The following is a 25714-nucleotide window of genomic DNA, read 5'->3' on the forward strand; positions in this document are numbered from 1 at the left end:
TGCCAGCACACGTGTAGACCGTTAGGAATGAGAAAGGGCATCATTACAAGGAAGCCTGGGTGGCTCACAGTTGTGCGGAGAAAGGGCATCATTACAGGAGACACGACCAAGCGGGTGAAGCGGGCACGGGACGAGCTTGCGAGGAGCTGGCCTTAAATGAGGATACTTGGATCCCCCGGGTCCCACCGTAAAACACAAGGTTATCAAGAAGATACGATAAGAGGTTAAAGAGAAAATGTAAACTCCCCGGCCGCGGCGCTCAGGGATTAAAAGCAACTCACACTCCCAGCCAGCACGTCCCCCGAGAAGACGAACTTTGCGCATGCGTAGTGCGCGCACGTCGCGTCGACCTGAGGCGCTCTCGCGAGAAGAGCCGTGCAGGCTGGGAAAAATGGCGCCTCCCAGCCCCCGGGAGCTCAAGGCCCAGTCGGCCACTAGCGCGGCCAAACCCGATGGGGAGATGGTGCTACCGGGCTTCCCGGACGCGGACAGCTTCGTGAAGGTAAGTTTGCTGTGCCTCTGGGGCATCGGGAGCCGCCCGAGGTCGGCCAGAGGTAGGCCCGGATCCAGTCGGCGGCCGCCCAGCCGGCCGCACGCGCGCTGCTGCCGGCCCCGGGTAGGGATCGAGAGGCCGCTGTCCGAGCCGGGCACAGTCTTTCACTTCCCCTCCCGGGCGGTGATCGCACGCGAACACTGAGGGACGCCCCGCTTCCCAGGACCCTCGTTCTCACATTGAGCCCATGCAGCCTCGGGTGTGGAGAGCCGTGTCAGCGTCTTGGGAAGGGCTTCCTTGTCACCCTGATGTCCCCAGCCCTCGGGCCCTCGTCCCCGCCCGGGCCTGAGCCACCTGACCAACTCCCCGGAGGGGCTCGGCTGCTTTACGCCGCACGGGCATCCTCCTCTCCCGCGGCCGGGATGATCGTCCTTTCCTCTTATGCGGTGCAGTCCTATATAATCCCAGACCCTGGGTTTAATGTCACCTGTAACAGCTGCCACCAACTCAGCCTCCTCTGGGTGCCTTAGAACATTTACCATTGCCTCCTCGGAGGAACACAGAGAGGGTTCATCTAAATTATTTGTGTAATGCTTTTTAAATATGAACAAACAAAAGTAGGTTTAATTATGCCTCGTGCATAACTCTTACAAATCCACAAAACTAAAATAATTTGTAAATTAGCACCGTGTATTCCCCCAACCTCCACTCAGCTAGGTGGATCATCATTAGCAGATGTCATTATTAATTCATTTGTTTGGCTGGGATAGTTCCTGGACCACTAGCCATGGTCCTGATTGGGTGGCGTTCATGCTCACCAGCTACCATGTATCCCACCTCCTTTCTCTCCCGCCACCCCCCCCCCCAACTGGAACCATTCGTTACACAACTCACGGTGGTGTCGTTTGGCCTTCATGTTACCAACCATGATTTCTTTATGACAGCACTTCAGGTGTTTTTCTCATGATCGCACCACAATTAAAATAAAGAACCACTTGGCACTAACTGGAACATAAACACAAGTCCAGTCGTGGGCAGTGATGGTTATACTTTGGTCAGTGAAAGGATCTAGAATGTTCTTACGTTTTAGATGCTTGCCTAAATGGAAACATGGAAGTCAATTCCCATAGAAAATTCATGGACCTGAATTTGAGTGGTAATAATGGTAACACTTAGGTGCTTACCAAGCACTACCTTTTCTGATTTCATTAGCTCATTTAATCCTTACAACAGCTCTATGGGGTTCACACTTTTATTATGCCTCTTTTTCAGAGGAGAAAACTAAGGTCCAGATAAATTAAACAACTTACCCAAGATCACAGCTGATAGGTAGCAGAGCCAAGATTCAAACCGAGGCCATTTGTTTTTTTAATGTTTATTTTTGAGAGAGTGAGAGCACGGGGGAGGGGCAGACAGAGAGGGAGACAGAGGATCCGAAGCAGGCTCTGCACTGACTAGGGAGCCCGACTCAGGGCTCGAACTCACGAACCGTGAGATCACGACCTGATCCTAAGTCGGACGCTTAACCGGCTGAGCCACCCAGGCGTCCCCAAACCCAGGCCATTTTGAATATTAGTCTTGTATGTATTTAGTCTTGCTCTCCCACTCTCCCAAGAATGTAAGCTCCAAAACTTGGTTCCTGAGGTAAAATCAGCACTAAATGAATATTTGTTGAATGTGTGAAGATGCATTGTCTAGCACAATGTATTGTATATAGTAAATCTTGAGAAAAATGAGCTTTTTAAAAAAATTTTTTTTAACGTTTTATTTACTTTTGAGACAGAGAGAGAGCATGAACGGGGGAGGGTCAGAGAGAGAGGGGGACACAGAATCCGAAACAGGCTCCAGTCTCCGAGCTGTCAGCACAGAGCCTAACGCGGGGCTCGAACCCACGGACCGTGAGATCATGACCTGAGCCGAAGTCAGCCGCCTAACCGACTGAGCCACCCAGGCGCCCCTATTTTAACATTTATTTATTATTGAGAGAGAGAGAGAGAGAGAGAGAGAGACAGAGTGTGAGCATGAGAGGGGCAGAGAGAGAGGGAGACACAGAATCCGAAGCAGGCTCCAGGCTCCGAGCTGTCAGCACAGAGCCCGACGCGGGGCTCGAACTCACGGACCGCGAGATCATGACCTGGGCTGAAGTCGGACGCTCAACCGACTGAGCCACCCAGGCGCCCTGAGAAAAATGAGCTTTTGAATGAATGGGGACCCGTGTTTAAAATATGCTTGTTATAATAAATAGATAAAATGCTTGTTTTGGGGTGCGTGGGTGGCTTAGTCAGTTAAGCGTCTGACTCTTGATCTCGGCTCAGGTCATGATCTCACGGTTTATGGGATTGAGCCCCAGAACGGGCTCTGTGCTAACAGTGCAGAGCTTGCTTGGGATTCTCCCTCCCTCCCTCCCTCTCTCTCTCTCTCTCTCTCTCTCTCTCTGTGTCGCTCTGCCCCTCCCCCACTGCTTTGCATGCATGCACACACGCTGTCTCTCAAAATAAATGAATAAACTTTAAACAAAAAATGCTTTTTTTCTGGTTTTTGACAGTTTGCTCTTGGGTCAGTGGTGGCAGTCACCAAGGCATCTGGGGGCCTACCACAGTTTGGCGATGAGTATGATTTCTACCGAAGTTTTCCTGGTTTCCAGGCATTTTGTGAAACACAGGGAGACAGGCTGCTTCAGTGGTGAGTACTCTATTATTTTATTACAGTGAGAATAATGAATATAAAGAAGACGATAATTTTTCCTAGATTAGTTTGATCTTAATCATATTTTTCTGTGCTATCAAGACCTATAACATATAAAAATGAGACAGTGGGGGAATCTGGGCGGTTTAGTCGGTAAAACATGTGACTCTTGATCTTGGGGTTGTGAATTCCAGCCCCACGTTGGATGTGGAGATTACTTAAAAAAAAAATAAAACCCTTGGAGCGCCTAGGTGGCTCACTCAGTTAAGTGTCTGACTCTTCGTTTAGGCTTAGGTCGTGATCTCACTGATCACATGATCGAGCACTGTATTGGGCTCCACATTGACAGCATGGGGTCTGCTTAGGATTCTGTCTCTCTCTCTCTCTCTCTCTCTCTCTCTGCGCCCCTCCCCTACCTACGCACTCTCTCTCTCAAAATAAATAAACTTAAAAAAAAAATAGGGGTGCCTGAGTGGCTCAGTGGGTTGGGTGTCCGACTTCAGCTCAGATCATGATCTCACAGTTTGAGTTCAAGCCTTGTGTCGGGCTCTGTGTTGACAGCTCACAGCCTGGAGCCTACTTCAGATTTTGTGTCTCTCTCTGTCTCTTCTCCTCCCCCACTTGTGCTCTGTCTCTCTCTCTCTCTCTCTCTCTCTCTCTCAAAAATAAACATTTAAAAAAAATTTTTTTAGGGGCACTTGGGTGGCTCAGTTAAGCATCCAACTCTTGGTTTCAGCTCAGGTCGTAATCTTGCAGTTCATGAGTTCGAGCCCCACATCGGGCTCTACGCTGACAGTGCAGAACCCGCTTGGGATTCTCTCTCTCCCTCTCTCTATGCCCCTCCCCTGCTTGCTCTCTCTGTCTCTCTCAAAATAAGTTAATAAACAAAAAAATGTTTTTAATAAAATTAAAAAAAATTTTTTAACATTAAAAAAATAAATTTTTTTAAAGAGTGGATTTTTCTCATCTATTTCATTTTTTTATTATTTTGTTTAATGTTTATTTATTTTGAGGAAGAGTGTGTGCACATGCAGGGGAGGGGCAGATGAGAGAGAGAGAGAGGATCTTGAGCAGGTTCCGCACTGCTATGAGCACAGAGCCTGACGTGGGGCTCGATCCTGCAAACCCATGAGACCATGACCTAAGCCAAAACCAAGAGTCAGAGGCTTCACTGACTGAGCCTCCCAGGTGCCCCAATTTTATTTATTTTAGAGAGAGAGTGAGCGGAGGAGAGGGGCAGAGGGAGAGAGAGAGTGAGAGAGAATCATAAGCAGACTCCATGCTCAGAGTGGACCCTGATGCAGGGCTTGATCCCACGACCTGGGATCATGACCTGAGCTGAAATCAAGAGTCAGGTGCTCAACTGACTAAGCCACCCAGGTCCCCCAAGACAATGGATTTTGATTAGGGAAATGTTATTTGGTACCTTTTGAGTTTAACTTTTTTTTTTTTTTTTAATTTTTTTTTTTTTAACATTTATTTATTTTTGAGACAGAGAGAGACAGAGCATGAACGGGGGAGGGGCAGAGAGAGAGGGAGACACAGAATCAGAAGCAGGCTCCAGGCTCTGAGCCATCAGCCCAGAGCCCGACGCGGGGCTCGAACTCACGGATCGGGAGATCGTGACCTGAGCCGAAGTCGGACGCTCAACCGACTGAGCCACCCAGGCGCCCCAAGTTTAACTTTTAAAAAACATATTGACTCTTGCACTATATATGAATCTTTTTGAATAACGTGGGACTTGAAAACCTAGATCCAAGAGTCTCTCATACAGCTTGCAGGGACATGAGGATTAGCTTTTTAATAAGAGTATGAGGACAGACAGTACACAAACAGTGTTTTTGTTTAACTGTCATGTGACAGAGAATCTCTTTTAGATTTCATGATAAAGCAATGAATGCGGAGTGTATTATTTACATAGTATGATGCATTCTTTAGAATTTAATTTCTTCCATCCCTTCAATTGACAGGTGAGGAACGTGAGTCTGAGTGAGATTTAGGGAATTGCCCAAGGCCACGCAACTTTGCTATAAGGGTGCAAATATTATTAGTTTGATCACAAAGTATCGGGAACAGTCTAAGCCAAGCCTTTCAAGCTTTCTCTCAGACTGGGAACAAATGAATAAAGGTATACAAACTAACCTTGGTTTTCCTGTCCTTTTAGCATGAGCAGAGTAATGCAGTACCATGGGTGTAGAAGCAACATTAAGGACCGAAGTAAAGTGACAGAGTTGGAGGACAAGTTTGATTTGCTGGTCGATACCAATGACGTCATTCTGGAAAGAGTGGTGAGTGTTTCACCCTACTCTTAAGATAATTAACAAATGGGGGCATGTGGCTGGCTTGGTCTCAGGGTCATGAGTTTGAGCTCCATGTCGGGCATAGAGATTACTTAAAAATGAAATCTTTAAAAAAAAAAAGATAATTAACAAATGAGGAGCTTTTGTATTATTAAAATATGAAAAGAAACCCCAGCATCTGAGGAAATGAAAAGGAAATTTAGCATTTCTTTTTTTTTTTTTAAGTGTTTATTTATTTTGAGATAGTGGGAGAGAGAGAAAGAGAGAGAGAGAGGATCCCAAACAGGCTTTACACTCAGCACAGAGTCCAGCGTGGGGCTCGGTCTCACGACCATGAGATCATAACCTGAGTCGAAATCAAGAGTCAGATGCTTAACTAGCTGAGCCACCCAGACGCCCCAGAAATTTAGCATTTCTTGTTCCAATGACATTCCCTTCCTGACAGTTGGCCTTTTTTCCCCAAAGATAACGCAGTTGTCTTCAAATAAGTTACTTCAACCTATCACTGCTCAGTGGAGGCCTGTTAAGAAATCCACGTTCCAGGTTTGCAAGTCCTATTTGCGTTGCGAGAGAAGAGGCTTCTGGGTACAGAGCCTAACCAAAATTGAGTCTTTTTTTTTTTCACTGTTATCTACTATCTGCTAAACAGCCTGATTTGCATGATTAGAAGGAGATGTGGATCATATGATCTGGCTTACTGTCTACTTAGGCCCAATTCTACAGCAGAGTTATTTACGGAAATACACAGAGATCGTCCAAAACAAATTGAACCCTCAACCATGTGACGGCCCTGCAGATATTTAAATCCCACACTCCTGTCCTGTGAAGTCATCCCTCTCATAGTCTCAATGCCCACGGGTCCTTCAGCAGTTGCTCATATTTTATGATTTCAAGTTCGGCCATGCTACCATTTGTCATCTGGATGCCCAGACTGATACCCTACGTCTGCTTCAATGGGGCAGAATGGATCAAAACACCCTCCCTTCTCCCTCTGAGTACCATCCTTCCTTATTTAGTAGCTACAGTCTAGGGTCTTTTTGATTCTTTTTGTGGGCCAGATCACACTGTTTAATCATTTTTCAATTTTCAGTTCAACTGAGAGCTGTCAGGGGAACTGATCAAGGGTTGGGAGTGGTCAATTACTGCCCTGTCTTTGAGCAAATAATGTTTTAATTATTTGGGCTGACTTTCTTGTGTGTGTTTATATATGTTCCCATGCATGATTCTTTGAATATATTTCTTTTTTTTTAAGTTTATTTATTTATTTTGAAAGAGAGAGAGAGCAAGTGGGGGAGGGGCAGAGAGAGAGGGAGAAAGAGAATTCAAAGCAGGCTCCGCACTGTCAGCACGGAGCCCAGTGCGGGGCTGGAACTCACAAACCGCGAGTCCGTGACCCGTGCTGAAACCAAGAGTCAGACGCTTAACCCACTGATGCAGCCAGGCGCCCCTGAATGTATTTCTTAAGAATGTCAAATAATTAACCTGTTAACCCTGAACTGTTGTCTCTTGCCCCTAGGGTATTTTACTGGATGAGGCTTCAGGTGTGAATAAGAACCAACAGCCAGTCCTCCCTGCAGGATTACAGGTCCCCAAGACAATAGTGTCCAGCTGGAACCGCAAGGTGAGGGAGGCTTTTCAGATGGACTAGAGCTTCTAATGTCAGCTTTACAATAGGGCCCCTGGCCGTGCAAGTCTGCATTTCTGTTCTGATTCATTGGACACAGAACTGGCCACTGCCCAACTTGCTCTCGTGGACAGGCACAACCTAATTACCTCTTCTCTCCTTTGCACCCTGCAACCTAATCCACAACATACACTCTCAAATGAATGCTCTTGGAAGGCAGAAATGGGATTTATATTTCTCATCGATGAGTTGCGGCGTTATAAGCTATTTGTATTTGTTATCGTAGGCAGGAGAATATAGCAAAAAAACAAAATCTGAAACTTTCCGGTTGCTTCATGCCAAAAACATCACCCGGCCTCAGCTTAAATTCCGAGAAAGGATCGACAACTCCAACACACCATTTCTTCCTAAGATCTTCATCAAGCCCAACGCTCAGAAACCCCTCCCTCAGGGTAAGTCGTGCAGGCTCTGCCTAAAGAAAGCGGGAAAAGTCTCCCCCCGCCTCCCTGTCTTGGAAGGAGCCAGCTAACTCCTCCATAACTAGACAAGATGTGAATGTATTCACCCCTTTTGTGATGGCATTTTTGTTTTTGTTTTTTAATGTTTCTTTTTGAGAGAGAGAGACAGAGTGCGAGTGGGGAGGGTCAGAGAGGGTAGGAGACACAGAATCCGAAGCAGGCTCCAGGCTCCGTGCTGTCAGAACAGAGCCCAGTGTGGGGCTCGAACTCATGAACTGTGAGCCGAAGTTGGATGCTTAACTGACTGAGCCACCCAGACACCCTGGGATGACGTTTTTGTTGCTCCTTGGGTCTCTAGCACTCTCTAAAGAAAGGAGGGAACGCCCACAGGATCGTCCAGAGGACTTGGATGTCCCCCCTGCCCTGGCTGATTTCATCCATCAGCAGAGAACCCAGCAGGTGGAGCAGGACATGTGAGTATTTGCCTGTCGGGACTTTCTGCCGTGAGTGATTATTGCCTTTATGCCACATTCTCACTCGGCTTCACTCTTGTAAAATATATCCGTGTAAACAGAGAATCTGAGGCATGGGTGATTGTTATCACTATCCTAACAGTGGATCTCTTTGGTCAAACCTGCTGGTGTTCACAGAGGGCCTGCACAGGTGACATCTTGGGTAACCGTCACCAGTCCTCAGAGGTAGCACTCGCTCTCACCCCCACCACCCCCTCCGAGAGATGCTGACTTCCCACACAACCAGAACTCGAAACCTCCAGTTTTCTTAAAACTGTCCTTCCTCTAGGGGCGCCTGGGTGGCTTAGTCAGTTAAGCGTCCAACTTCGGCTTAGGCCATAATCTTATGGTTCATGGGTTCGAGCCCTGCGTCGGGCTCTGTGCTGACAGCTCAGAGCCTGGAGCCTGCTTCGGGTTCTGTGTCTCCCTCTCTCTGTGCCCCTCCCCTGCTCATGCCCTGTCTCTCTCTCTCAAAAAAATAAATGTTAAAAAAAAAACCTGTCCTTCCTCTCTGACATTCTGCCTTTCTCACCAGGCATGAGATAGGCGCCCGCTAATAAAGTCAGTAGGGAGACGGCATTTTTCACTGGCAGTGTAAGCATCTGCAAAAAACTGCGTAGGGGTGCCTGGGCAGCCCAGTCGATTAAGCATCTGACTATTGATTTTTGCTCATGTCATGATCTCCCAGTTCATGGGTTCAAGCCCCGCACTACACTGACAGCACGGAGCCTGCTTTGGATTCTCTCTCTCTCTCTCTCTCTCTCTCTCTCTCTTCCTCTCTCTCTGCCCCTCCCCTGCTCACATACACACTCTCTGTTTCTCACTCTCTTGAAATAAATAAACTTTTAAAAATTAATTAAAATTTAAAAAAGAATAATTAACTGCTTAAAATAGACAAAGGGACCTTGCCTTCCGTATGAAAGAAAAAGGTGGTGATGACTTTGCTGGTGTTGGTCTTTTTCTCACATATAGCTGGAGTCTGCCCTAGCGGCATGCCCTCAGCCCCAGCTCTGCACCATGAGGCCACAGGCAGGTGCAAAGGAATAAAGGTGATGACTCATGGCCCTGCCCTCAAGGAACTCAGAGATTTAGGGTTTTTATGCAAGTAGATGACAGAAAAACAAAAAATAGAGCCTTTAGCATATGACCAATTGAGATACCTGCCCCATTCCCTCTCTCTCTCCACAGGTTTGTGTTTTTTCCCCCCAAACCACAAGGAATTCTACATTGCACATTTTTTTATCATCCACAGTGGCAGTCATACAGTGTTTTGAAATAAGAGTTCAGGTTTTTATAAATGAGATTTCGGGGCGCCTGGGTGGCGCAGTCGGTTAAGCGTCCGACTTCAGCCAGGTCACGATCTCGCGGTCCGTGAGTTCGAGCCCCGCGTCGGGCTCTGGGCTGATGGCTCAGAGCCTGGAGCCTGTTTCCGATTCTGTGTCTCCCTCTCTCTCTGCCCCTCCCCCATTCATGCTCTGTCTCTCTCTGTCCCAAAAATAAATAAACGTTGAAAAAAAAAATTTTTTTTTATAAATGAGATTTTTTTTTTAAGTTTATTTATTTTGAGACACAGAGAACGCAAGCAGGGGAGGGGCAGAGAGTGGGGAGAGAGAGGGGGAGGGGGAGAGGGCGAGGGAGGGAGAGAAAGGGAAAGAGAGAGAGGAGAGAGAGAGAATCCCAAATAGATTCCACACTATCAGCGCAGAGCCTAGTGTGGAGCTCGAACCCATGAACCTTGAGACCATGATCTGAGCCAAAATTAAGAGTTGGACATTTAACCGACTGAGCCACCCAGGTGCCCCATGAATCAGTAGATTTTTAATTAATCACAGTATAAGGGTGAACCAGTATGACATGATCTTTTTTTTTTTTGATGCCCTTGAATTCTCACTGAAATAATGGTGCTTTTTATAGAGAGAAGATATTTTCACAGTGTTCTTTGCTCATTTGTCTTTACAAATTGGATTAAAGCAGTTGTTCTTCCTTGAATCACAAAACTCCTCAAAAGGACTTTTCTTTTTGTTTTGTTTATTCAGGTTCGCACATCCTTATCAGTATGAACTAGATCACTTCACTCCACCAGATTCAGTCCTTCAAAAGCCAGAACCCCAGGTTAGCATCCAAACTGAGTTTATGGATGATGGCCAGGTAGCCCAGGAAAAATCCAATCAATTGCAATCTTGGCTTTCTTTAAATATCTTTTAAAGTGGAAGGTTGCAACTTTGGGTCATTTCTTGAACTCCTAATTCATTTTGTGCTTTAGCGAAGGATGATTCGTAATGTTCCTCTCTCTTCCTACCTGTGCGTTCATGCTCCAGTTATATAGGCCTGTGGGAGAAACACCCTGCCATTTTGTATCCTCCCTGGACGAACTGGTGGAGCTCAATGAGAAGCTCTTGACTTGTCAGGAGTTTGCGGTAGACTTAGAGGTAAGTTGTGAATGACCTTGAGTGAAATTTTACATCCTCTATGAGTGCACCTACTTGAGGAGTATAAAATTAACACCATCAGATCTATTTTTTGGCAAAGACCAATCAGCCTTGTAACTTTTATAGCTGGCCACCTAAAATGGGTAAAGGAAAGCCTAGCAAAATCATTTTTCCCTGTTCTCCCCTCTTTCCGGGTTTTAGCACCACTCCTACAGGAGCTTCCTGGGGCTGACCTGCCTGATGCAGATCTCCACCCGAACAGAAGACTTCATTGTCGACACCCTGGAGCTCCGAAGTGACATGTACATTCTCAATGAGAGCCTCACAGACCCCGCCATCGTTAAGGTCAGCCAGCCTTTTCCAGCCTTGGCGCATGAGCGCGGGATTTAAGTGCTTTTGTTTTACTGTTTCATTATTTCAACATAGACCTGGTGACGTGGAGAGAAATCATTGTAATTTCCTGCACTCGGATCCCCCACACTAAACTGCTTTTGTTTCTAAGCCCCAATTAGAACAGCCTAAGATACAGCTTACAGCTCGTCACCACCCGGGGCGACGGTACGTCATGTTAAGGATTCCTGCAGTGAGCCCATGCCATCAGGCTCCTGCGGACTTCATGACTATCCTTGAAGCTAGTGGAGCTGTTTTCTCAGAATCACTGGCTGTTAGCAGTTTCAGACTTGAGGAGTGTACCATTAGGAGCGTAGAAGGCTGTCGGTCCAAATTAAAAGAAGCGTTTAAAACTGAACCCATCTGAATCTGCCTTCTGGCTTCTGATTCCAGAGTTATAATCCCCTAGAGGTAGAGTGTGTTTCGGGGCACAAGTGGCCTCGTGCACATTGTACCCCCTGACTCCGGCTTTGTTTTCAGGTCTTCCACGGTGCCGATTCAGACATAGAATGGCTACAGAAAGACTTCGGGTTGTATGTAGTGAACATGTTCGATACCCATCAGGCAGCACGCCTTCTTAACCTGGGCAGGCACTCGCTGGACCATCTGCTGAAACTCTACTGCAACGTGGAATCCAACAAACAGTTTCAGCTGGCTGATTGGAGGATACGGTCAGTTTGTGCTTAACGAGGAAATGCTGATGGCGCAGGAAGCATGGGTGCCCATCAGCGTCTCGTCCCCGCAGACCTTTGTTCAGACTGTGACGTCAGCCAAACCTTGAGTTGAATGTCGCTGGTCTTTCTTCCAGCTGTTTCCAGCACAGCTGGAAGTTTTAGGGTGACCACGTGGAGTGTATGTAGGGCTATCACACCATGCTTCTCGGGAATAGAGGTTGGAAGAGGTGTGCCGTGTTCGTGTCTGTATCCCTGCCAGTCTCTCGTTTGAAACTCAGATCTCTGCAGTCGGGATGGGTGAGTGCGTGTGTGCGTGCGTGCGTGTGTGTGGTGAATTCCCAGAGGTCTGAAAGAATTCTGAGGTATGTAGGTGATCGCACCTTACAATGAGTATTTACTAGAGTGTAAGATTTTGGTGGAGTCCTGCCACACTTTCCGGGGTTTGGGCTCAGCTCGATCACTGTCAGGTGGCCGGCTTCCTGAGTTTGCAGCTGTTGTATGAAGCAGCCTCCTCCAATGAGCTTTCCTCCAGTTGTGCACACCAGAACTTCCAAAGAGGATCTAACAAAGCCCAGATAGAAGATGAAAACTGACAAAGCCTGAAAGCCACTACCTGTTAGTTAACCCTTGCCATGTGCCAAGCACTGAGCTAAGAGCTTCGGGGATGTTGTGCTGGGTGGTCCCCACAGCAGCCTGTGAGGTGCCGGCCTTCATTTCCCAGGTGAGGAAAGTGAGCCCAGCGACTTGTCCGAGGACAGGTGTTGACAGCTAGGATTCAAACTCGGGATCCCAGGGTCTCTATTTTCAACCACATCGTTACCTGCTGCCCTTTCTCCCCAGCCGTGGAGACAGTGGCTTGTCCTGTTAAGATGTAGGAAATGTCGCCATAACTGGAGTATTGGCTGTGATACTACAAGGAGCCAAAGTCTTATTAGCACCCTCAGAGCACATAGCTTACATTGCTTTAGGGTTAGGGTTTCACCCGGGGCAGAAACCAGCGAAATTATTGCCTCTGTTGCAATTCTAGACCTCTGCCTGAGGAAATGCTCAACTACGCCCGAGATGACACCCATTACCTGCTTTACATTTATGATAAAACGAGGCTGGAGCTGTGGGAGCGAGGCAACCAGCAGCCCGTGCAGCTGCAGGTGGTGTGGCAGCGGAGCAGGGACATCTGCCTCAAGGTACAGTGTCACCGGTCACGGCCACCCTATCTCGGGCCGGGTCCTCGTGCTTTGCTTTGTTCTTTACACAGAGGAAAAGAGCCAAACGTCTTCAAGAGCCCAGGGCACAATTCTGATTCCCATTGATCCTGAATGTTCTGTAATACATTGCAGAAATTCATCAAACCTATCTTCACGGACGAATCCTACCTCGAACTGTATAGGAAGCAGAAGAAGCATCTCAACACACAGCAGCTGACAGCCTTTCAGCTGCTGTTTGCCTGGAGGGATAAAACAGCTCGTAGGGAAGATGAAAGTTACGGGTAAGGGATTAGACGTTGTTTTAATATCTGCTCCTAGACTGAGCAGCTCGGGTAACAAGGAAATAATGGGCTTTTTTCTTTTCACCCTGAAAGTGTGTTATGTTTTCCCCTCCCGGGTTGTAGCCTTTTAATGGGGCTCGCTGGCTGAATTTAACGTGCTACCACTGTGTGTTTTGTTCTAGATACGTCCTGCCAAACCACATGATGCTAAAGATAGCTGAAGAACTGCCCAAGTGAGTCTGGGAACTGATAAATATGTTGACTTTCTCAACAGAGAAATTTTATCCTTCAAAAATCAGCCTCTCTGATAGTTATTACCCCAGTGCTGTTGACTCAGAGAAAATGAGTGCTCTAAGGAAGTTCACGAGTCCAAGGATTCAGAATTTCCTCCCTTGGACTGCCCAGTAGGAACTAAAGCTTCTGAACTGCAGCCGTTTTCAATGGTTACGCCTCACATCGGATCCGCTGTGAGTCTGAGCCTCCAGTACCCACTCTGAAGGGAGGAAAGTGTCACAGATGCTCTCCTCTGTAATTTGGAATCTTGGGGTTTTGAATGCTTTATGATGTTCATTGAAGCATACGCAGAGAATCCAAATTCGTGATCTCTTGTTGACCCCGTTGCAGTGCAACGGCTCGGCAGGGCTGTGGTGCCCCTCTCCAGCTCTCCCTGTTAGCCGGAGGCAGGCTGCAGGGGCCACCTCCTCCAAGCTTGCCGCAGCAGAGAGCACATGCGGAAGCGGCTGGCCCCGACTGCCCCCCGCTAGGAGCTCGTCTCCCTGGTCTTCCCCTCAGCCGTAGCGCTCGGGCTTCCCTGATCACCGTGCTTGTCTGGAAGCCTCGGAGGGCCGTGTCCCGGAGTGATGAGTTTGTCCTTCCTTGTCTTCAGGGAACCCCAGGGCATCATAGCTTGCTGCAACCCTGTTCCACCCCTCGTACGGCAGCAGATCAATGAGATGCACCTCTTGATCCAGCAGGCTCGGGAGATGCCCCTGCTGAAGGTAAGAAGCTTTGCTGCCAAAGGTTCTCAGCTCACCAGGCTCTGTCTGCTGGCACCTGTGGTCTTCTCCATACATGATCTGGTCTCCGTGCTAAAGAGAAACCCCAGGAGGGGCGCCTGGGTGGCTCAGGCAGTTAAGCGTCCACCTTCGGCTCAGGTCACGATCTCGCGGTCCGTGAGTTCGAGCCCCGCGTCAGGCTCTATGCTGACAGCTCGGAGCTTGGAGCCTGCTTCAGATTCTGTGTCTCCCTCTCTCTCTGCCCCTCCCCCGCTCACACTCTGCCCCCCCAAAATAAATAAAAATTTAAAAAAATTTTTTTTAACCCCAAGAAAATAAGAGGGGCTAGGAAAGCCAGTAGACATGTCTCCTTGATGACAGTGAAAAGCTAAAGCTCATCTTTGTTATTTTATGATCCTGTCTTCAATAAGTCGACAGCAAGTAATGTCTAATGACTGGGCCAGTTAGGTGTTGTTGGGAGGCAGTTAACCTGGTGGAATAAGATGGATTGGGGGGTCACAGCGCCCGGCTGGCTCGGAGGGGCGTGCGGCTCTCGATCTCAGGGTTGTGAGTTTGAGCCCCACATTGGGTGTAGCGATTACTTAAATAAATAAACTTTAAAAAAAAATGGATTGAGGGTCTCAGTCCAGGGAGCATGTTTTGGAAGCCTGGCAGGGGTCCAAGATGTGAAGTGATAATGTCTTGTGAGTTTGGCGGTCCCAGAAATGGAAGGAAAGGAACACGAACAAGAAGCGCCATGAGAAGAAAGGTCGATGGGAATTAGTAACAGACGATGAAAGCGACTGCCATTTTCTTTGAGCACTGGGCGAAGTACCCCGGCGTGTTCTCAGACTGTGGATTTGGGGATAGTGGAAGTGGAGTCTAGGACAACTCACTCCAAATATAAAGCCTAGGTGACTGGGAAAATAGGAGGGCCTCGGATAGAAATGGGGAACTCAGGAAGAGCTGATTTTGTGAAGGAGATGCCAAACTTTCGACAAACCCAGGTGAAGGCAGGCTAGCCAGCCAAAAGTCCGGTTACCTGCATCTCCACGCACGTGGCGCCCGGGTGCGGGCACGGTGGCGGATGTGTGTGTGTGTGTGTGTGTGTGTGTGTGTGCATGCTTGTGTCGATGCTACAGCATGTTCAGATAGATTTACGTGTCTTGGTTTGTATTTGGGGGGGGGCAGTTTTTTTTTAATCTTTATTTTTGAGAGAGAGAGAGAGACAGAGACAGACACAGAGCGTGAACAGAGGAGGGGCAGAGAGAGAGGGAGACACAGAATCTGAAGCAGGCTCCAGGCTCCGAGCTAGGAGGGGACAATTTTTAACGGTGTTGCCTCAGTAGTAATATTGGTATATGGTAAACCGTATTTGTAATTATTTTGAAAGATTATTGACCCAGAAAGACTTAAAATCAATTCCTTTAGGATGTGTAAAGATATACACATCTCAGTCCTCGTGTTAAAGTTTCCTTTGTTGGCTCTACAGCTTGTCCACGGAAAGAGAAACCCTGGTCTCTAGACAAGAATCTCTTTCAAGCTCTTGCAAATCTGCTGCGTCGTCCCTTGCCATGAGAAAGGCTTTCATTCTTTCGTTCAACAAATAATTACCGAGTACCAACTGATCATATCGCCAGGCGCTGTAAGGGATGAAGGACAAAGGAAAATCTCTGGGCTCGTGAACGACAGTCTAGTGAAGGGCACAGTCTATGCCAGGGAAACACGTGCGGGCGCCCCACTGGCGTACCTTTCCTCAGATGCTTTTTGTTTTTCCTCCTCAGTCTGAAGTGGCAACCGGCGTGAAGAAGACCAGCCCGCTGCCCAGTCCCGAGGTATGGTCCTGCATCTGTCCTCTCTTTCTGGTGGGCGGGCGGGGTGGGGGGGGACACCAGTCAGAGCCGGTGCAGGACAAACCTCCCTGTCCGAGGCAGCCCCCAGCACAGTAGTGAAAAGCTGCTGCATGCTTGCAAGGCTTTCATGAGGCCTGTCGGTTTCTTTCTGACGCAGAGATTGGAGAATGTTCTCTTTGGACCCCACGACTGCTCCCACGCCCCTTCAGATGGCTACCCTGTCGTCGCAAGCGACGGTAACGTAGAGGCCTCTGGAATGTCCTGGAAACTGCCTTGCACGCTGTCCGCTAGGCTTTGACCTTATTGACTTCCATCCCTGTAGGGCCCGTGCCCGTGCAGAAACAGGCAAGCCTCTTCCCTGACCAAAGAGAAGAGGACGCCCCTCCAGAGACCAAATGCCTGATCGCTACCGCTGTCATCACGTTATTTAACGTGAGTAGTGGGACTCGCCGGTGAGGTGATGTAGACCGGCAGGGATTTGTTGGCTTTACCAGACAGGCTATGTGCCTGGAGCGTCGCATCCACTGTGGACGCTAATGCCAGAAGTAAAACCCAGGCCGGAGGGGACAGGCGTGGAGACAGATCTGCTAAGCAGTCTGTGAGAGATGGGCGGAGGATTGTCTCCTGAGCTCTGTGTGAAGAGATCCTCGAGGAAGGGTTAACATCTTGACGAGAGCGCTAACGCCTGGCGGGGAGGAGGGCGTGGGCCACGGTGATCGGTAAGCAGGACCTTCCCGACAGCCACAGTGGAGGCAGCTTGACCTTCCCGACAGCCACAGTGGAGGCGGCTCGGCCTGAGTCCCGGAAGGGGCCGGCTGAGCACTCTCGTGAGCGTATCGCGCTGCTCATTGCGCCCCAGCACGCCCCGGTGCCATCCGCGTGTGCTCTGGATGCAAAAGAGGCGGCTTTGAAACGCATTTCTCTATGCTGGCCGATTAAGGAAAGCGAAGGGCAGGATATGAGGGCACTGGGAAGCGGGGAGATACGTGTTTCCCATCCCAAAGAGGGGCTGAGTCGTGGTAGGTCGTGACCCCATCCAGTATGGGACCGAGTGTGGCCAACCTGGGTCAGGCCGTGTTCCCGGAATACGTACTGGGTTGTGACGGAGCCTGTCCCCGTCTGTCCTCCCTAGTGGGTGTTTCTGCCAGTACTGGAATTTCAGGCTGTTTGCAAAGGGAGGATGAAGGGTGTGGTTGTTGGTCAAGATAGGTAGATACCAAAATGACCAGGATGAAGGGAAAATACACAGGTACGACTGAATACTGCCAACAACAGAGGTGGTAGAGGAAAAATTCAGAATTTCTGGAAAGAGAAGCAAGCGTCTGATCCGTTTGGACAAAGACGAGGATCGAGCTTAGCAGGTGTTCACGTGAGAAACAGAGGGTTCCGTGAGAGGAAACAGAGGGTTCACGTGAGAACGTGGGTTCCGTAGGTTCCAGAATCACCCCAGAGGCGAGGCCGCAGCCAGGGAGACAAAATGCCGCCTGCGAGACGTGGTGCCTGAGAGTTAACTTTCTCACTTAATCACATAAACTTAGATTGGGTCTGGCTTCAGTAACTCGTGACCAGAGAAATCTGGGCGCTTTGAGTCATCAAGGTGACTCAGCAGCTACAAATCCGAGCATGAACTTGGGGCCATGTGAACAGGGAAGCGCTGTACTTAACAGACCGTCGTGTCTCTGTGCCCTGGGTGGCAAGACTGCTACCACAGAGCACGCGGAAGGATAGCATGCATGCTGAACCCGGTTGGAAGCAACACCCTGGTGCAGAATTGTCCTGATTCCCCGCAAAAGTGTGTAATTTTTTTCATTTGTGAGTGTCCGGTTACAACCTCGAGTTCTAGAGCCAGATGGACCTAAGTTTAAAGTCCTCATTGTGCCGCTGTTAGCCGTCAGGGTCTGGAAGACCTAGCCTCTCTGTGCCTCAGTTTCCTCATCTGTAAGATGGGGAGAATAATACCACATACTTTAATAGTCTGTAAGGACACAGTGAGAGTTCATTGGTTTAATAAATAGATGTTAAGTACACCCCACTGTGTGCTATTACAGGCTATTACAGTGCTTTATGCAGACGAGAGCCCTAAAAAATTAGCCAGTATTCTTATTACTGTTACGATTATGCCATTGCTTGTATCGTATTGCCACAAAATGATGACGGTGATGAGTTGATCGTTTTCTGTTTGTCCCTGCAGGAACCTAGTGCTGAAGAGAGTGGAAAGGGCCCACTAACAGTTGCACAGAAGAAAGCCCAGAACATAATGGAGTCCTTTGAAAATCCATTTAGGATGGTAAGTAAGCGTTGTGTATCTAGTTGAGGGCTGACGGAACAGGCAGAGGTTTCTGCCGCTGTAGGGGCCTTTTGCCTGGAAAAGAGGCCGACAGCCCAGGAAAGAGGGAGCCCCTGAATCCAGTGTGTCCGTTGTCCCTGGTGTCCAGGTTGGGATGGAGTCGGGATCTTCTCAGATGAAACCGGCAAGGATACCTCGCTCAAATGCCAGTGAGCTATGGCTCGGCTGATGCTCTGAACGAGGCCTCCCATGCTGACACCAGCCGAAACCCCCCGTCCAGTTCCTGACCGCCTTTAACACGACTGTTTCCGTCCCTCCAGTTTCTGCCTTCTCTCGAACGCCGCGCTCACGTTTCTCAGGCAGCGAAGTTTGATCCGTCATCAAAAATCTATGAAGTAAGTGGACTCACCATCCTTTCCAAGAGTGACTTTCTAGGAAAAGGAGACTTCTTAATTATCTGAACTAGCTCTTGTCTTAAGCCCATCTTGAACCTCCTGAATACAGAAAACACTTTATATATAAATACATATAAGCATAGCTTCTAGAGAGAGGGGCGAGAACTTTATTCTGACTTTCAGAAGCATTTGGGAACCTTTTAAGAAAGAGGCTTTTGGGGTTTTTTTTAATGTTTTTTTTTTTTTTTTTTTTAATTTGAGACAGAGAGAGACAGAGCGTGAGCAGGGGAGGGGCAGAGAGAGAGGGAGACACAGAGTCTGAAGCAGGCTCCAGGCTCTGAGCCGTCAACCCAGAGCCCAACGTGGGGCTCGAACTCACGGACGGTGAGATCGTGACCTGAGCCAAAGTCGGACGCTTAACCGACCGAGCCACCCAGGTGCCCTGAGGCTTTTGGTTTTAATTGAAGTTTAATTTATATGTCACAAAGTGCACAGATGTTAGGTGTACAGCTTGATGCCTTTTTTTCCTTTTTTTTTTTTAATTTACATCCAAGTGAGTTAGCATATAGTACAATGATTTCAGGGTAGATTCCTCAATGCCCCTGACCCATTTAGCCCATCCCCCCCACACACACACCCTCCAGTAACCCTCTGTTTGTTCTCCATATTTAAGAGTCTCTTAGGGGCGCCTGGGTGGCGCAGTCGGTTAAGCATCCGACTTCAGCCAGGTCACGATCTCGCGGTCCGTGAGTTCGAGCCCCGCGTCAGGCTCTGGGCTGATGGCTCGGAGCCTGGAGCCTGTTTCCGATTCTGTGTCTCCCTCTCTCTCTGCCCCTCCCCCGTTCATGCTCTGTGTCTCTCTGTCCCAAAAATAAATAAACGTTGAAAAAACATTTAAAAAAAAAAAAAAAAAAAGAGTCTCTTATGTTTTGTCCCCCTCCCCGTTTCTATATTATTTTTGTTTCCCTTCCCTTATGTTTGTCTGTTTTGTTTCTTAAAGTCCTCATATGAGTGAAGTCATATGATATTTGTCTTTCTCTGATTAATTTCGCTTAGCATAATACCCTCTAGTTCCATCCACGTAGTTGCAAATGGCAAGATTTCATTCTTTTGGATTGCCGAGTAATACTCCATTGTATATATACACCACATCTTCTTTATCCATTCATCCATTGATGGACATTTGGGCTCTTTCCATCCTTTGGCTATTGTCGACAGCACTGCTATAAACATGGGGGTGCATGCGTCCCTTCGAAAGAGCACACCTGTATCTCTTGGATAAATACTTAGTAGTGCGATTGCTGGGTCGTAGGGTAGTTCTGTTTTTAATTTTTTGAGGAACCTCCACACTGTTTCCCAGAATGGCTGCACCAGTTTGCATTCCCACCAACAAGGCAAAAGAGATCCTCTCTGTCTGCATCCTCGCCAACATCTGTTGTTGCCTGAGTTGTTAACGTTAGCCATCTTGACAGGGGTGAGGTGGTATCTCACTATGGCTTTGATTTGTCTTTCCCTGATGATGAGTGAAGTTGAGCATTTTTTCATGTGTCGGTTGGCCATCTGGATGTCTTCTTTGGAGAAGTGTCTATTAATATCTTTTGCCCATTTCTTCACTGGATTATTTGTTTTTTGGGTGTTGAGTTTGATAAGTTCTTTGTGGATCAGCTTGATGCATTTTTATATATGAATATTACTTTAAGGCTCTTATAGATGACAGCTTAAATTTAAAACACTCTGTCTTCTGTTGTTTGGTTTGTTTTTAATAGCATAATGAGGAATAAGGAAATACCTTCCCTGGAGCCCCATGAGATGTTCCTGGGAGCCAGCGTTGTTAATTGTCTGTTAAAAGCCTTCTTCCTTCCTGCAGGAAGTTCCTGCTCCAGTCAGATGGACGGCCTGGCTCCGTCTGCCTCCCGCTCTTTCGTTAGGCACCAAGGGTCAGGCCAGAAACCTGACGGGCCCCTGCCCTGTCGCTGGTGGTTAGCCTCCTGCCTTTAGAAATGGGGAGTCAGGTGGATCTTATGCCTTCTCCCCCACTTCCCCCACCAGTTGTGGCCCATTCGGCAACTGTACGTCCCTTACCGTGCTTCTGTCTAATGTCAGCGAGATGCGTCCTGACCGCAGGCAAATGTTCATACAGAAGCAAACGGCCCTGAGAAGTCCTGCCTTGAATCCCAGCTCCACCATTTGCTAACCGTGTGCCCTCAGACGAGTTATTTAGCTTCTCTGAACCTATTTCCCATCTCAAAGTGGGGGTGATGATAATGCCTTTGTCCCGGGGATTATTAGAAGGGATTGAATGAGACAACGGACGGGAAAGCATCCGGCTCAGTGCCTGCAATACAGTTGCCCTTTGTCCTTCTTGATAAAGATTTTATAAATAAAATGGATTTTTGTGTGTGTGTGTGTCATCAGATTTGGAACTTCTGACTTAGAACGTGTGTAGTTGTTAGGTTAGCATGTCCGGTATCACCCCATTAAAAAAATACAGCGTTCCTAGGTGGCTGAGTTTCGGAGCGTTTTTGTCTCGTTTGTTTTCATTGTAGATCAGCAACCATTGGAAGCTGGCGAGCCAGGTGCAGGTACGCAAAGAATCTAAAGAAATTGCCAAGGAGAAGGCAGCGGAGCAAACAGGTAGCGCTCACTTCCTTGTAAGTCAGCCCGTCAGTGTGTCTGTCAAAGAACAGGCCTTGGACATCATTCTGTTTGTTCAACAAAGTGCCCGTATGGCAGCAAACAGAATGGCACGGCCCCTGCCTGCGGGGCTTGCCTTTTCCTGGGGGACAGTGGACAGCCTGCCGTGAACGTTTGTCCTTTCAGATGGCCAGAGACACTTCCGCGGGGAGAGGGGTAGGAGGTGCTTGGGGGCGGGCACGGGGGAGTGGTGGCTGCTTCCGTGTGGCGTTTGGTGAAGGCAGTCTAATCAATGTGACACTGAGCAAAGACGGGCTGCTTCCAGGGGAAGCCCCACAAGTCCAAGGCCCCGAGGCGGTCGCTTGTCGGGCGCGCACAGAGAGAGGCCGGGAAGCCAGCGTGGCTGAGGGGAGGAGAGCAGGAAGGGCTGTCGTGAGGACACGGCTTGTACTCCCAGCGGACTGGGAAGCTCTGGAGGGTCTGAGTGGAGCAGTGACCTGCACTGATCTTCAGGGGCCACAGAGGGCCCAGTGGAGAGGGCAGGAGTGGGAGCCCAGGGAGGAGACAGGGCGGTAACCCAGGTGAGGGGCCGCTGGCTCGGAAGGCACGGTAGCAGAGCTGGGGACGAGCGGCTGGAAGCTGACGTTTCCAGTGGTGACACTGACAGCACTTCACGACGAGTCGGGTGAGGCACGTGAGAGGAGGAAGGGAGCCGTGGACGCCAGAAGGTTTGGGCCTGAGTGATTAGAAAGACGAGGGTGACCAGCAACAGAGTAAGAGCGCACAGGGCGCCGATTTGGGTTTCGTTCTGGTCCTCGATGTGCCGTGGTTGAGGTCCATCCGAAACGTCCTCAGGGAGGAGTCACGTAGGTGGTGGACGTCTGGCTTGGGCTCTCAGGAGAGGGGCAGGTAGGCCGTCAGATTGAGAGTGTGGGGAGAGCGCCCGGGCCTGAGCCTCAAGGCAGCCGTTCTTCCGAGCCTGGGGGAGAGGGGTCGGAGCGGGAGGCTGGGGAGCAGGGAGGGCACCCCGGCTGTGGCGGCCCCGGCAGCCGGGGCAGCCGGGTGAGGAAGGAGGCTTGGCTGCCGGAGGCGGCAGCTCCACAGACAGTGCTCTCTCTTGCAGCCACCCGGGACCAGGCCAGGGAAGAGTACAAAGCAACAGCGGAACAGGCCGTGTCCGTCCGACAGCAGGCTGCCGTACGTGCCGGCCCTTCTCTTTCTTTTAGGAAACCCGATGCCCCTGGTTGTGGCCAGGATTTTCCTCGAATGGCAGGAGGGCTTGCCCTGTGGTTCAAATTAAATGCTATGTCTTCCCCGTCCATTTTGGCTTGTCAGTTAGCGCCTGCCTTATTTCCCCTCCAAAAAGTTTATATCGTAATTCCTCTTAGATGATTTCCTCTGTTGAATTTGTGCTCAACAGACTGTACCCCTGACTCTAGTAGTAGATAAGGTGCTGAAGCTTCTAACAGCCAAGCCTGTTTACCGTCCTGCTCTGCCCTAGTATGTATTTCGTTCTCCACCCCCCAGAGCCCTCCAGAGCGCATAGCCCATCTTTCCTTGGTGACCTGCCGTCATTCTCCAGCGAGGGATTTGTTCCACGTGGCCCTAGCCCTGCCCAGACTCACGGCCCGCACTCCCCTTCCAGCTGCCAGCACAGCGGCGGAGTCCCTAGTGGGACCGTCCGTCTGTCTCACCCACCCCCGGCTTCCTTCCCTCTACAGCTAGAAAGCGCCGCCAAGAAGAGAGAGCGAACGACAAGTGACCCGAGGACCACAGAGCAGAAACAAGAGAAGAAACGACTCAAAACTTCTAAGAAGCCAAAAGACCCAGGTCTGCCAGAAAAAGATTTCACCCCTTACGACTACAGCAAGTCGGATTTCAAGGCTTTCGCTGGTGAGGCGGGGACTGGTGCCCTCCAAGGAATGTCTGGCGCCTTAGGGGGGAGGAACTGTAGCGCGGAGAAAGCGTGCGCTAGGCACCGACTAAGCCCGAGAAGGACAAGGCACCGGCGCCCTAGGAGCCTGCAGCGCCCGGGCAGAAAGTGCCGCCCTCCCGTGCTGGGCCTTACTTGCCGGGGCCTCTCTGGCAGCTGAGCGAGATGGCACGCGTGGTCTTTCCTCACTGTAGCTTGGGCCCAGAAACACATTTTCTCAGACACACAAACATGGTAAGGAGTTTACTGAAGAAACTGATGCCCGTGAGGTGCTCTGCGGTTCCTTGGCCCGTCAGAGTCCGTGTACGTTGGAGGGGCTACAGGCGGCGTTCCTGACTCTAGAGCAGCCTCCTTGGCACCACATCCCTTTGAAGAGAGAGAAGGTAGCGCAGGATTGTCACCTCAGAGCCCAAGTTCCCGACAGTGGCATCTGACCAGCACACAGACCAGAATGGGTCTCCTCGGTGGAAAAAGAGGCAGTACTGTAGCCACCTGCCCTGAGCTGAGAATAGATCTGTGAGAAACGAGTGTTCGGGCTGTCCTTCTGTACTGGGAGCGTGACACGTGGAAATGTGTCAGCTATCGGCCCTCCTCGTAAAGGGGTCAGCAGGCTGACAGCCCCACCCTTCCTGAACACTGGGCACCCACCCAGGAGTCCGCCCGTTGGGTGTACTAACTCCTGTACGTGATCACTGGCGTCTCTCTTCTCTTACCTTCCAGGAAACAGCAAATCGAAACCTTCTTCCCAGTTCGATCCAAATAAGCAGATGCCATCTGGCAAGGTAAGACATGTATTTGACACCGAAAACTAGTAAGATTGTATATGTCAGCTATATTTTGATTGAAAATTAAAAAACAAAACAGAAGATACAGCTAATAAAAAAAAAGAAAAAAGGAAAGACAGGGCACCTGGGTGGCTCAGTCGGTTAAGCATGCGACTCTTGACTTCGGCTCGGGTCGTGATCCCAGGGTCGTGGATCGAGCCCCACGTCAGGCTCCGCATTGAGCGTGGAGCCTGCTTAAGATTCCCTCCCTCTCTTTCTGCCTCCCTCCCTCTGCCCCTCTCCCCCACTTACACACACTCTCTCTAAAATAAATTTTTACATGAAAAATAGAAATCTGCTTGAGAATTCTCACGTGCGCATGGTGCTTTTTTTTTTTTTTTTTTCCTCTTCCACTGCTGGGAAGAGGGCCCAGCTAGGAATCATCAGTCATCTTCCTTTGCATATCTTTGCCCTCACCTCATCCCTTCCCAAGTCCGGACAATACCCGTCAGCTCTTCCAGCAATAAAAAGAAAAAGAAAAAAAAAAACAGCTTTTTTTAAAGAGGCCGTAAAGGCTGGCATACGGTTTGCTACCATGGGAATCACAGCCGCAGGCCACAGACACTCCTTTCTGTGCCGGCACAAGCCTGCATTCGCCCCCGTGGGTGTCGGTGCCAGTCGGAGCCAAAAATGGCCGAAAATTTGCACGCGGAGGCTGAGGCCCGTGTGGAGCCCTCCTGTCCCTTTAGTAGCTCATCCAGACGGCCTTTTCTTCAGAGCACCCAGAAACGTCCAGTGGAGAGAAAACCAGTCACACCGGCGGCGCTGGTGTCTCGGGAGGGCCTTCTGAGCTGTTTCCTGTGTCTCCTGCAGTCAGGTTATCACTCAGCCGAAGTGATTTTTTTTTTTTTCTTTTTATCTTTTCAGAAATGCGCCATACCCAAAAAACTTAAACAGTCGGTGGGAAACAAAAGCATGTCCTTTCCAAGCGGAAAGCCAGACAGGTATGTGGCCAAGGCCGGCGTGGCCCCGCAAACCCAGCAGCGGCTCAGAGGTCTCAGCTGGAAAGACCCAGAGAGCCTCACTGGAGCAGATCCCTCCCGGTCACTCTAGGAAAGCCGAGCTGGGAGGAGGGGAAGGGACTGCCGAGTGCTGTTACTGTGTCCCAGACTCAGATTCCTGTCACTCACCACCTATCGCCACACAGCTGCCTCGGGGTCACCTCCGAGCAGATAGGCTTGGAATTTTCCTAGATCAGCCCAATTCTGAGGAATGGGGGGGAAAAATCAGTGAAGTAAATGTGGGTTGTCATTTAAGAAAATTTTAGTTAAGAACCTGAAACGCTTATCCTCAGGACAGACCCTGAAACCAGAGGACTCACCCCTGGGGGGTGGCCTGATGAGGGAATCTGCCTTTAGATCTTAGCCAGCACAGCCACCCTCGTTGGGCCCCAGGGCACTGCCCCAGCCCGCTCTTGTCTGCCAGGGTGGGGGGGCACCCTACTGCCAAGCTCAGTTGTCCAGGACCACCGCCCCCCCCCCCCCAACAAACCAGGCTCCCCCAGTTGTGCATTAAGGTTTGCAAGGTTTTATGAACAGCTGAGAGCAGCTCTCCAGCCAAACTGGAAGAAGTAACTCTTGTTTTCATATTGTCTCCGCAGAGGTCTCAGGCACAGCTGGCCAAAGAGATAGCGCTGGAAGAGACCCCTGGAATTCCCCAGCGGACCGGAAGCACCAGACGGTGGTGCTGGTTTTGTACAGACTCATTTTTAAACCATTAAAAATAATTCTTACTGGAGGAAA

The 25714-nt window shown here is 49.5% G+C and overlaps 1 protein-coding gene across 1 annotated transcript; it reads left to right on the forward strand.

Annotated features, from left to right (window-relative positions):
- Positions 1 to 379: 379 nt before the first annotated feature.
- EXOSC10 (exosome component 10) lies at positions 380 to 25714 on the forward strand. The gene is made up of 25 exons (XM_047084551.1): positions 380 to 502; positions 3039 to 3175; positions 5343 to 5466; positions 6995 to 7099; positions 7389 to 7554; positions 7919 to 8033; positions 10109 to 10184; positions 10391 to 10501; positions 10703 to 10846; positions 11372 to 11562; positions 12593 to 12749; positions 12903 to 13051; positions 13234 to 13284; positions 13938 to 14049; positions 15831 to 15881; positions 16057 to 16135; positions 16222 to 16331; positions 18091 to 18186; positions 18507 to 18581; positions 21128 to 21215; positions 22339 to 22412; positions 22937 to 23108; positions 23869 to 23930; positions 24840 to 24916; positions 25573 to 25714. The coding sequence occupies exons 1-25, from the start codon at positions 392 to 394 to the stop codon at positions 25601 to 25603; spliced, it is 2664 nt and encodes an 887-aa protein (XP_046940507.1). The 5' UTR covers positions 380 to 391; the 3' UTR covers positions 25604 to 25714.

The sequence above is a fragment of the Lynx rufus genome, unplaced genomic scaffold, assembly GCF_022079265.1.
Source record: "Lynx rufus isolate CCGP_SWC_20201006 ecotype Redwood Valley unplaced genomic scaffold, mLynRuf1.p SCAF_2, whole genome shotgun sequence".
Classification (NCBI taxonomy): Eukaryota; Metazoa; Chordata; class Mammalia; order Carnivora; family Felidae; genus Lynx; species Lynx rufus.

Bases quoted from the DNA above. Each gene is read 5' to 3' on its own strand.
- EXOSC10 (XM_047084551.1), top strand. From the start codon at position 392: ATGGCGCCTCCCAGCCCCCGGGAGCTCAAGGCCCAGTCGGCCACTAGC. The intron at 10,502-10,702 runs GTAAGTTGTGAA...TCCGGGTTTTAG, and splicing joins AGTTTGCGGTAGACTTAGAG to CACCACTCCTACAGGAGCTT. The intron at 11,563-12,592 runs GTCAGTTTGTGC...TTGCAATTCTAG, and splicing joins CTGGCTGATTGGAGGATACG to ACCTCTGCCTGAGGAAATGC.